The 11,122-nt window shown below is 49.3% G+C and overlaps 2 protein-coding genes across 14 annotated transcripts; one reads left to right on the top strand and one right to left on the bottom strand.

Moving 5' to 3' along the window:
• Positions 1–424: 424 nt before the first annotated feature.
• Positions 425–3,954, bottom strand: LOC128337603 (zinc finger protein ZFP2-like). 12 transcript variants are annotated; one of them, XM_053278817.1, is made up of 2 exons: positions 3,938–3,954; positions 425–1,811 (listed from the first exon to the last, which is right to left on the bottom strand). In XM_053278817.1, the coding sequence occupies exon 2, from the start codon at positions 1,547–1,549 to the stop codon at positions 584–586; it is 966 nt and encodes a 321-aa protein (XP_053134792.1). In that variant the 5' UTR covers positions 1,550–1,811; positions 3,938–3,954; the 3' UTR covers positions 425–583. The 12 variants fall into 12 exon arrangements, with proteins under 12 accessions (XP_053134792.1, XP_053134795.1, XP_053134796.1 ...); XM_053278820.1 differs by lacking the exon at positions 3,938–3,954 and adding an exon at positions 3,041–3,102 and having other exon boundaries at positions 425–1,808; XM_053278821.1 differs by lacking the exon at positions 3,938–3,954 and adding an exon at positions 3,009–3,028 and having other exon boundaries at positions 425–1,808.
• Positions 3,955–3,997: 43 nt separating this feature from the next.
• Positions 3,998–9,906, top strand: LOC128337583 (zinc finger protein 135-like). Of its 2 annotated transcripts, none has more exons than XM_053278768.1 (2): positions 3,998–4,336; positions 6,614–9,906. In XM_053278768.1, exon 2 carries the CDS (start codon positions 6,860–6,862, stop codon positions 8,216–8,218), a length of 1,359 nt encoding a protein of 452 aa, XP_053134743.1. In that variant the 5' UTR covers positions 3,998–4,336; positions 6,614–6,859; the 3' UTR covers positions 8,219–9,906. The 2 variants fall into 2 exon arrangements, with proteins under 2 accessions (XP_053134743.1, XP_053134742.1); XM_053278767.1 differs by having other exon boundaries at positions 6,611–9,906.
• The last annotated feature ends 1,216 nt before the right edge of the window (positions 9,907–11,122 follow it).

Raw genomic sequence — 11,122 nt, 5'->3', positions numbered from 1 at the left:
AAAAAGTTTTTTAAATGTTTTATATTTTTCATTTTGTGTTGTAATTGGCATGCCGTCTTTTTCTGTGGGGTTTTTTATTTTTTTGGATGTTTCTTTAATGTGCATTGCACAGAGAACAATTTGCAATCCTGCTACTGAAATTAGCTGCATGCACTATTTTTTACAGCAGAAAAAGTTCTCAGGTTTTTTGGTAGCTTTTTGAAAAAAATCTGAATATCATATTGTACTTCCCAATCACCTACAGATACCAAGTTGTGGATGAACAATCCTGCCTCTTAAAGTAGCTGACTGAATCAGTTTTTATACCAGAATATATCTGGGGACATGTTCAAATAATTTAGGGTTTTTAAAATAATAAATAAAAAGCAGAAATACTGAATCAATCATATTTGCACTCTTACTGCTCCCAAAGGATTTTAAGTACTCAAGAATCAGCTCAATTTTATGTTCTAAAACAACATAATGCCCACAAAAAGAAGATATTTATCAGATCCAAATGTACTATGATTCAAGTTTGCTCTACAAGTTCATTATACAATAAAATGAAAACTGTTCCAAATCTTACGAATTTCAAACTAGTCCTTTACTTAGAATTTAAATTATATAGTTTCTCTGCAGTGTGGGTTCTTTGATGCACAGTAAGTGGTGAACTTTGGCTGAAGCTCTTCCCACACTCCAAGCACTGATATGGTTTCTCTCCAGTGTGCGTTCTTTGATGCTTGGTAAGTGATCCACTGTCAGAGAAGCTCTTTCCACACTCGAAGCACTGATATGGCTTCTCTCCAGTGTGGAATCTTTGATGTCTGCGAAGTTTTCCGCTGTCAGAGAAGCTTTTTCCACATTCCAAGCATAGATATGGTTTCTCTCCAGTATGAGTTCTTTGATGCACAGTAAGTGAGCCACTGGTACTGAAGCTCTTTCCACATTCCAAACATTTATACGGTTTGGCTCCAGAATGGGTTCTTTGATGCACAGTAAGTGGTCCACTTGAAGTGAAGCTCTTTCCACACTCCAAACATTTATATGGTTTGGCTCCATTGTGGGTTCTTTGATGCACAGTAAGTGGTCCACTTGAACTGAAGCTCGTTCCACACTCCAAACATTTATATGGTTTGGCTCCATTGTGGATTCTTTGATGCACAATAAGTGGTCCACTCGCACTGAAGCGCTTTCCACACTCGAAGCACTCGTAAGGTTTCTCTCCAGTGTGGATTCTTTGATGTCTGCTAAGTTGTCCACTCGCAGTGAAGCTCTTTCCACACTCGAAGCACTCATATGGTTTATCTCCAGTGTGGGTTCTTTGATGCACAGTAAGTGATCCACTCTGACTGAAGCTCTTTCCACACTCGAAGCAGTGATATGGCTTCTCTCCAGTGTGGGTTCTTTGATGTGAAGTGAGGTGGGAACTCACCTTGAAACTCCTTCCACACTCAAAGCACTCATATGGCTTCTCTCCAGTGTGGGTTCTTTGATGTATAGTTAGAATTCCACTCATGCTGAAGCTCTTTCTAGTCTCCAAGCATTTATGTGGCTTCTCCCTTCTGTTCATTTCCCACTGTGATCCCTACAGCAAGATACAACTCCTACTAGTAGTGAGTAGTTTTTCCTACTCACAGGGCAGAGTTTTCGTTCTCTTTCTTTCCCCGTTGTTTTTCGGATTCTGGTTTTAGAGATGTCACACGGCTCTGCGGGAGAAGGCCCCTTCTTGTTCTTCTGTTTGGCTTCAGGTTTTCCTCCTCTGTTGTTCCCTCCTCCTTCTGTCTGATCCCTCTGAACGATCCTGGGTGGGGCCTTCCCTCTTCCCTCACCTGCTGGAACAAAGAGAGAAGACCGGTCAGAGCCCGAGATGGAAAAGGAACCACCCAGATTTTCTATGCCCAGAAGACAGCGGTGTGCAGAGGGTCCCCAAGGGTTCTTTCCAAGCATCCCCAACACAAGGCATCCTGCCCTTAAGCCCCCCGCAATAAACAAACAAACAAATAATCACAAGCACAATCCACCGCAATCTCTGCATGCTCTGCAAACCCAGCCACACAGTCAAACCTCCTTAAATCCTATAACTTGCAGGAGCGGGGAGTCTCTTCCAAGCCAGCCTGCAGACCAGGGCTGCCCAACCTGGAGGGCTCCAGAGGGAGGCCAGCGACAACTCCCATCACCCCCAGGGACCACTGTCTGTGGCTGATGGGAGTTGTAGTCCCGCAGCGGCTGGGTCGGGGAGCCCTGCTGCAGACCCACCCACCCGGGGCCTTTCCTGGGCGTGCGGCGGGGCAGGGCAGCCCAGCTCCGGGCAGCAGACCCCTCCCAGCAGGGCTCAGCCCGGGGCAGCGCCTCCCGCGGCGGCGGGACTGCAACTCCCGTCAGCCCCCGCCGCACTTCAGGACCGCGGGGGGTGACGGGAGCTGTAGTTCGGAGGCACCCTCCCGGAGAGCCGCCGCGCGTCGCCTCGCCCCCCACCCCACTCCCTGCAAACTGGAAAGGGAGCTCGAGCTTACCCGTCCCAGTCCAGTGCTTTGCTTCTTCTCCGGGGCTTCACTCAAGTCCGAGGAGCCGCCGGGCAGGGGCGGGGAACAGCCCTGCCGGGCTGGCTGGGGGACAGGGGGAGAGCCAAGACGGGGGCCGGCTTCTTCCCCTCCGCCTCCTCCCCCGATTCCCCTCCCTTACAAGCCCGTCTGCGCATGCGCGGCTCGGGGATCAGCATTCAGAAAGACCCTCCCAAGGTGCCTGCAGACCCCCGCGGTGCAGTTTCTTCCCAGGAGACTCGCTTGCCCAGCCGCACATCTGCGCAGGCGTGGCTCTGGGCTCAGAAAGAAGGGAGCACTGGCAAGCACTTGCTCTTGGCAGGCAGCAGCGGGGCGGGGGCTCCCCAACTGACCGAGGCAGGCAGCAGGAGCCTCGGCCAAGAAGGGACTCCGACCACTGTGCTGCCTAGTGGGGTAGAATGCTGCCTGCTGAGTCCGACCCTTCCTCCAGGGAGGTCAGTACTGTCGGCATGGGTAGGCTTCTCCTACCCAATTGATGTTTGAGAGAAGTTGTCTGTTACCGTCAGATCGCTTGAATGGATTATTTCCAAATAATGGAGGCCTTTTAAAAAAAATTGAGAAGCCGCACCCCCTCTCTCCAGAGCAAGCTGCAGAAGCCGGAGGAGTAGCCACAGGCAGGGCATGGCTTTTCTCTAGCAACACCCTCCCCCCACTCATGACGTCCTTTGCTCTCCCAAACTCGCTGCGTTAGAGATAGATAGAAAAGGCACTAGCGCTTGCCTGCACCGAGTGGGGGGTGGACTAGAGGACCTCCTAGGCCCCTTCCAGCTCTGTGGGTCTGGGAGTCTATGGCAGTCTGTCTGTCCAACCTTCCATTCCAAAACCCAGGTACTAATGTGTTTGGTGCTGCTAGTGTCTTTTGACTAGAATAACTGCAGTAGAGCAGTTAGTAGAGCAGTTGCAAGAGGAGATTTTATTAACGCGGTTACTAGATCCGCAGGAAAAGCCAAGCAAGGAAGAGGGTGGGAGCAAAGGCTGAGGATGATGGGAGTTGTAGTCCAACAACATCTAGGTTGGACTACAACTCCCAGCATCTTTGGGAACTCCAAGTCTATTGCAAGACAAAGAGCCAGAGCTATCTTGTGAGTCGCCTAAGAGTCTTCATAATACTCATTTTAAAACAAGTCAAAAACACATTCACCTTTTTGCTTCTAAGGAACCTAGGAAGCTGCTTTGTACCTGAATTCAGTTTAACTGCATTTTCACTGCCTAAATTTCAGTGCATTCCGTGGCCATTTGAAAGGAGGCACATAGGAAGCTGCCATATACTGAGTCAGACCTTTGGTCCATCTCGCTCAGTAACTGTCTACACAGACTGGCAGCAGCGACCTCTCCAGGTTTGCAGGCAGGAGTCTCTCTCATGCCTATGGAGAACAGGCCACGTACTGTATGCTTACTTTGTTAGTTTGTTGATTCAATACAAAAATCTTGTCCTATAATTTTTAAAAAACGTGTCCTATGGAGAACAGGCTTCCCACCTGAAAGCCACTGCATAATAATAGGTCGGCTGGAAAAGCAAGCTGGCACTGCAGGGCGCCTGCGCGAGAAAGACTTCCGGGAGGGAACTGGGCGGGGCGTCTCCGCCGCCGTGTTGAGAAGCGCGGATTGATCCCGCCCGCGCCTGCGCAGATGGGCCCAGTGGGAGGCCGGCCGGCGCCATCTCGGAGGCGCGTCTCTTTCTTCTCCTCTCTCTCTCCAGCCCGGCTGACTGTCCTCTTGCGGCGCCGCTGCCAGTTGCTCTCGCCGGCCTTCCCGGGCTCCTCACTGAGACGAAGCAGGGGGGGTTTCTGGAACGGGTAAGCCTGAGCTCGTTTTGATACTTGCCGGCTGGGGGGGGGGGTGCGCTGGGCGAGGTCGCGGACACGGCCACCGCGCGCCCGCCCGCCCGCCGGGGCTCTCCTGCACAGGATGCCGCCGAACTACAGCTCCCGTCGCCCCCCGCGGTCCTGCAGTGCGGTGCGGGGTGGGTGACGGGAGTTGTAGTCTAGCCGCCGCGGGAGGCGCTGCCCTGGGTTGAGCCTTGGAGCAGCGCTTGGAGCAGCAGCTGCACCCCACCCCCACCCCGAGGAAAGGACCCCGGGTCTGTTGGGGGGTGTGTGATCAGTCTGCAGTAGGGGTCCCATCCCGCCCTGTGGGGCTCCCGCCGTTGCTGGACTACAGCTCCCATCAGCCCCCAGCGACAGTAAATGGTAGCTGGGGGTTGATGGGAGATGTAGTTGGGTCCCACCCCACTCACCCCAGGTTGGGAAGCCCCCCCCCCCAAGTTGCATGATTTAAGGAGGCTTGGATGTGGGTCTGTGCTTGCAGAGCGCCCAGAGAGGGTGGTGGGCTGTGCTTGTGATGGGGAGGGGGGCTTCAACAACGATTTATATACTGTTTTTCAACAAAAGCTTCCAAAACGGTTTACATAGAGAAATAAGAATAAGTAGATAAAGATGGTTCCCTGTCCCCGAAGGGCTCACACTCTAAAAAGAAATATAAGAGAGATGCTAGCCACAGCCACTGGAGAGATGCTGTGCTGGGGCTGGATAGGGCCAGTTGCTCTCCCCCTGCTAAATATAAGAGCATCACCACTTTAAAAGGTGCCTCTTTGCCCAGTTAGCTGGGCTTCAGGGCAGGGCGTCCTTGTGCTGGGGCTGCTTGGAAGGAAGCCCCTGCTGAGGACCTTCCTTAATATACCAACGTCTTCTGGGAATGAAATATCTGGGGAGTTCACAAATGAAAACACCACCATCAGAACCTTCACTCACATAAAATAAAACAAACAAAAGCAAATTAAAGCAACCTTCAATCAAGCTTGACGGGGGAAAGATCCATAAGTAACGAATAAATTGGTTCTATTAATGTTTTTAATAATTGTAATGGCATAATGCACTGAAAATCGACCTTGGCCCCTTCATGTCAAGTCGTGGTTGGTTCTGACCCACTGGGGCATTTGAGTTGTGCACCCCTGCGCTGGCCCTTGGCTCTCCCCCACTAAATGTATGAGAATCACCACTTTCAAATTTCTTTTCCCTCAGCAGGGAATGAGAAGTTCTTCAGTGGTCTCCAGGATGCCACAGTGAGGCTATCTCATCTCTCCCTCAGCCTGGCCCACCTCACAGGGATATTGTGAGGATTAAAAAATGAAATCTCCTTTCATGAACATATGGAGGCACCTAGATAATTCTGCACAGTATGTAAAAATCAGTCCAGACTCCTTTCTCCCCCCAAAAGGGAAGTTTGAATAAAAATCCAACCTTGCTTTGTTAACAATCAATCAGTATTTTATTATGCTCAGCCATAATATAATTGCAGCTTTCTTAACGTGACTTTTGCTTATAGAAAGGAAACCAGTTAGGGAGGTTACTTGAGGTTTGCTTCATTACAGCAAGCCTACAGTGTTATGACAAAAGTACTGAGGCTTTGAAATAGTCTCGGTGATAGAAGCTAGGTCATACCATGACATCCAGGGCCACACAAGGGAACTTCAGTGTCAGTCTCGGACTCACCTGGCCTGACTAGTCTGGGGGCTTCAACACCACCACCCCCAAGGCCACCTCTCCCAGCAAGGGAGAAAAAATACAGATAATATAAGCATAATATAAATACAATTTAATAACCCATTAAAATACATAAAACACAAAGCAGCAATAGTAAAAGCAATACTTTCATTCAAAAGCTTGGATGAAAAACCACGTCTTTACTTTTTTCCTAAAAACTATCAAGGAGACTGAGGAGCAGATGCCAGCAAGGAAAGCATTCCAAAGCCTGGGGGCCATGAATGAGAAGGCCCTGCCCTGTGTAATCAGCAACTGAGCCTCTCACCATCGGCACACGAAGCAGATCCCCCTCTGATGATCTTGTCAAGCAGGCAGAAACCCTTGGGAGCAGGCCAGGTTGCTGCTGGCTTGAGACCCTGGAGGGACACAGCGAGAGCTCTGCCTGTCACCTCCCCCTATGTCTCAGTAACCCAGAGCAGGTCGGCTTCGTGATTCTTCTATGATCAGAGCAGTCCCTCTGTGCTGCCCATTGAGATGGGAACGCCTTTTCTATCTCAGGCTCTGACCAGTTTTCTCTCTTTGTTCCAGCAGTTGACAGGTGAAAGAGTGCGAAGAAGAAAGTACCCACCCAGGATTGTTCAGAGGGATCAGACAGAAAAAGGAGGGAACAACAGAGGAGGAAAACCTTAACCAAAAGAGAAGAACAAGGAGGGATCTTCTTCGGAGCAGGGTGACACCTATAAAATCAGAATCCAAAAAACAGCAGGGAAAGAAGCCTCTGCCCTGTGAGTAGGAAAAAACTTCAGTTCTGAACCAAGCTTTGAACCTTAGTTGGAAATGGATACCAGAGAGAAACCATTTAAATGCTTGGAGTGTGGAAAGAGCTTCAGTGTCAGTGGAAATCTTACCAAACACCAAAGAATCCACACTGGCGAGAAACCGTATGAGTGTTCAGAGTGTGGAAAAAGCTTCAGAGTGAGTTCCCACCTCACTTCACATCAAAGAACCCACACTGGAGAGAAACCATATCAGTGCTTGGAGTGTGGAAAGAGCTTCAGCAGAAGTGGAACTCTTACTATACATCAAAGAACCCACAGTGCAGAAAAACCTTATAAATGCTTGGTCTGTGGGAAGAGCTTCAGTGTGAGTTACTGCCTCACTTCACATCAAAGAATCCACAGTGGAGAGAAACCGTATCAGTGCTTGGAGTGTGGAAAGAGCTTCAGTGAGAGTGGATCACTTACCAAGCATCAAAGAATCCACACTGGAGAGAGACCATATCACTGCTTGGTGTGTGGAAAGAACTTCAGTGACAGTGGATCACTTACTGTTCATCTAAGAATCCACACTGGAGAGAAACCTTATACTTGCTTAGAGTGTGGAAAGCGCTTCAGTGTAAGTTCCTCCCTCACTTCACATCAAAGGACCCATTCTGGAGAAAAACCACATCAGTGCTTGGTGTGTGGAAAGAGCTTCAGTGACAGTGGAAAACTTAGAAGACATCAAAGAATCCACACCGGAGAGAAACCATATCATTGCTTGGAGTGTGGAAAGAGCTTTACTGACAATGGATCACTTACTGTTCATCTAAGAATCCACACTGGGGAGAAACCATATAAATGCTTGGAGTGTGGAAAGGGCTTTACTGACAGTGGAAAGCTTGGCAAACATCAAAGAACCCACACTGGGGAGAAACCATTTCAGTGCTTGGAGTGTGGGAAATGTTTCAGTGACAGTGGAAAACTTAGCAAACATCAAAGGATTCACACTGGTGAGAAACCGTATCCCTGCTTCGAGTGTGGAAAGGGCTTCACTGATAGTGGATCACTTGCCAAACATCAAAGAACCCACACTGGAGAGAAACCATATCCCTGCTTGATTTGTGGAAAGAGCTTCGGTGACAGTTCCCATCTCACTTCACATCAAAGAACTCACACTGGAGAAAGACCGTATCACTGCTTGGAGTGTGGAAAGAGCTTCAGTAAAAGTGGAACACTCACTGTGCATCAAAGAACCCACACTGGAGAGAGACCATATCAATGCCTGGAGTGTGGAAAGAGCTTTAGTGGGAGTTACTGCCTCACTATACATCAAAGGACTCACACTGGAGAGAAACCTTATACATGCTTCAAATGTGGAAAGGGCTTCACCACGAGTGGAAATCTTAATCAGCATCGAGTAACACACACTGTGTAGAAACCATATACATGCTTGGCGTGTGGAAGAGCTTCGGCCAGAGCAGAAATCTTACTAAACATCAAAGAATCCACAGTGGGAGAGGGTGAAGAAATGGGGATTTCTGTTTTAGAATTTCAGTTTGAAGTAAAGGAACCATTTGAAAGTTGTAGGCGTTCAACTTCAAACATTATCCATTTTATTGTATAATGACCATATATGCTAAACTTGAATAATTGTACATTTGAATCTGAGAAATGATCTTCTGCTTTTCTTGGGCATTATGTTGCTTTAGAAGTATTGATCTGATTCTTGAGTGTTTAAAATCCCTTGAGAGCTATGTGAAAATATGATCAATATGTTTAATTCAGTGTTTGTGCTATTAAACCCCCCCCCAAATTCTTTGAATGTGTCCCAAGCATATTCCAATCATACTTTTTCTGTGCTAAAAAGTAGTGCATGCCACTCATTTCAGTGGCAGGATTCTGTATACAAAACTTAGTCAGCAGGTCATATGACTTTATTTCAGAAAAACGAACAAACCACCACCAAACTTTGTTAGCTGCCCCATAACAAATTGTTCCCTGGGCAGCTCACAAGAAAATGGCTCAAGGGTCATCTTTCACCCTCCTCCCTCATTGCCCCAATCTGAGGCTTCCCCGGCACGCAGGGCAAGAGGAGAAAGCCGGGTCCTGTGCCACTCACACTGCCTATCCCAAGGTGGGAGACCAACTTCTCCAAAGCCATTGGGGGGGCATTGCTGATGGGGTGTCTGTGGGGGACACTCTACTTGTCCTCCTGGCCAGGAAGACTTGGATCCTGCCCAGCCTAGAAGAGGGTGGGGAAATAGTGAGAGTGAGGCCCTTAGGCAGAAACATTGGGGCGGGAGAGAGGAGCGGGGCCCAGGGGGTGAGGATCCCTGCAGAGCAGCCAGGAGGAGGATGCAGGGAGCCTCAACACGGCTAGCACTCTGCAGTCAATGAGGCGGCTCCTGGATCAGGAACCCGCTGGGCGGCTGCCTGCTTGGGCCCAGCCCCTTTGGGAATCCCAGGCACAGCTCTGGCCAGCCCATCTCCAAAAGGGCTGGGGATCGTGCAGAAAGGAGCTCTCCAGAGCCTCCGCAGGGTGGAGACCCTTCCTCCCAAGGAAAGGCTAAACTCTCCAGGGCTCTTGAGTTCAGCAAAGACTCAAGAAGGGGGGTGGGTGCTGGAAGCGTTTTGCCCTGAAGCACCAAGAGGGGCCCAATATTTGGAGGCCGAGGAGGAGCCCCCTCCGACTGATCCAAATGGCAGGGGAGAGAATTCAGAGACACTGTGGTGAAATCCTACTTTGTCATGAAGGCCACCCCCCCCCACCCTGCAATTTACTGAGATCACATGCGGAGGTTCGGTTACGGCTGCCACAGGCTCGTTTGGTGGTGATGTGGGGCTGGGTCTTCTCTGTGGCTGCCCCAAGGCTTTGGGATGTGCTCCCCATCCATATAAGAGCTCCTTCATCTCTGGCTGCCTTCAAAAAAATCAGGACACACCTGTGTCTTCAGGCCCTTTGCTAAAACTCTTTCTTAATGTGTTTTTTAAGGCTGATTTTAAGATTGGTTTAATGGGTTTATTGCCTATTTATAGCTTTAAGTTGGGTACATTGCTTTGAGATGTAGCTGTTAGGCGGTTTAGAAATGAAATGAAATAAATAAAGCGGTACTTACATGATCAGCAAGATCGTGGTTCTTCTCCGAGGAAGGATTTTAAACCTAAGACTAACACTCAGCCTAACTAAATCCAAATGAAAGCTACCAGAAATGCAATGACCCCAACTGCCTCCCCCTCCCTATCCCAAACAAATATCCACTTCTAATCTCTCTCTCTCTCTCTCACACACACACACACAATCACAATCTCACTCTCAAGGACTCTGCCTTCTTCCCTAGAGGGGCACTGCCCCAAATCCCTCCTGGGGGACCCTTCCCACCTCCAGGACTCCTTCCTTTGCTGTTGTAAACCCCACAGGACACAAGGAGGAGTCCTCCTTTTCTAGGTACCAAATACAACGGCCTCCTCCCTAGAGCAGTTTCTCTTCCCAAGAGAACTCCATGTACAAGTGGCGATTCCTTCACCATCCAGACTGACAATGGCACCTGCCCCAAAATACTTCCTGGAAAACACGCCTCCGACATTTTGAGGATGAAAAAGGGGGTCATCCACATGTCTTTCTAGTCCCCCATGCCCACCAGAAGGGTCACTCCTTGTCCAGAATCCACTCCCAAGGCTTCCATTACTACTACAACAAATATTTGTATGCCAATTTTCACCATTAGTGTCACTGGGAAAGGGGTTGGAAATAAAACTGCTATTATTGTCATGCCTTTACACACGTCTATGGCAGTGGAGGCTGGTGGTCAGTGGGGTGGGATGGGGAAGAGAGAGGGACTCTGTACATGCTCAGGGGCCCCCCTTTCAAAGACGGCACCTTGGCTTTAAAACAGCGTCTGGGATCAAACAGAGATGAGTTACACATCCTGTGACCCTTCACCTGGCTGCTGAAACGTTCTGTGTAACTCCAAAGCCTTCATGCTCTCGTACTAGCAGAAGCCAATGGAATAAGATGCAGAAGAGAACCCACACGGAACTCAAGCCTATGCTGCTCCTAGGTGAGCCTGCCTAGGAGAACAGCCCAAGGAGAAAAGTTGGACGTAGCCCAACCCTGGAAAGTAAACTAGAAATGTCTTTGATTTACAAATAATAATAAAAAAGCCATATTGGGGCAGGGGGAGATGCAGAAGATGTGGACTGCGGCACTGCTAAGACGGCTTAGTGGTGGTAGATTTAGACCACCCCGGAGAGTTTTCCCGCTGAGTCCCAACGCAGTTTTGGGAGCTCGAGAGAGTAGGAATCCTGCGTGGTTTGAAAGCTTTCACTTTTCTGTCCCCCA

Source organism: Hemicordylus capensis, chromosome 14, assembly GCF_027244095.1.
Source record: "Hemicordylus capensis ecotype Gifberg chromosome 14, rHemCap1.1.pri, whole genome shotgun sequence".
Taxonomy (NCBI): domain Eukaryota; kingdom Metazoa; phylum Chordata; class Lepidosauria; order Squamata; family Cordylidae; genus Hemicordylus; species Hemicordylus capensis.
This window is presented reverse-complemented; position numbering and strand designations above follow the sequence as displayed.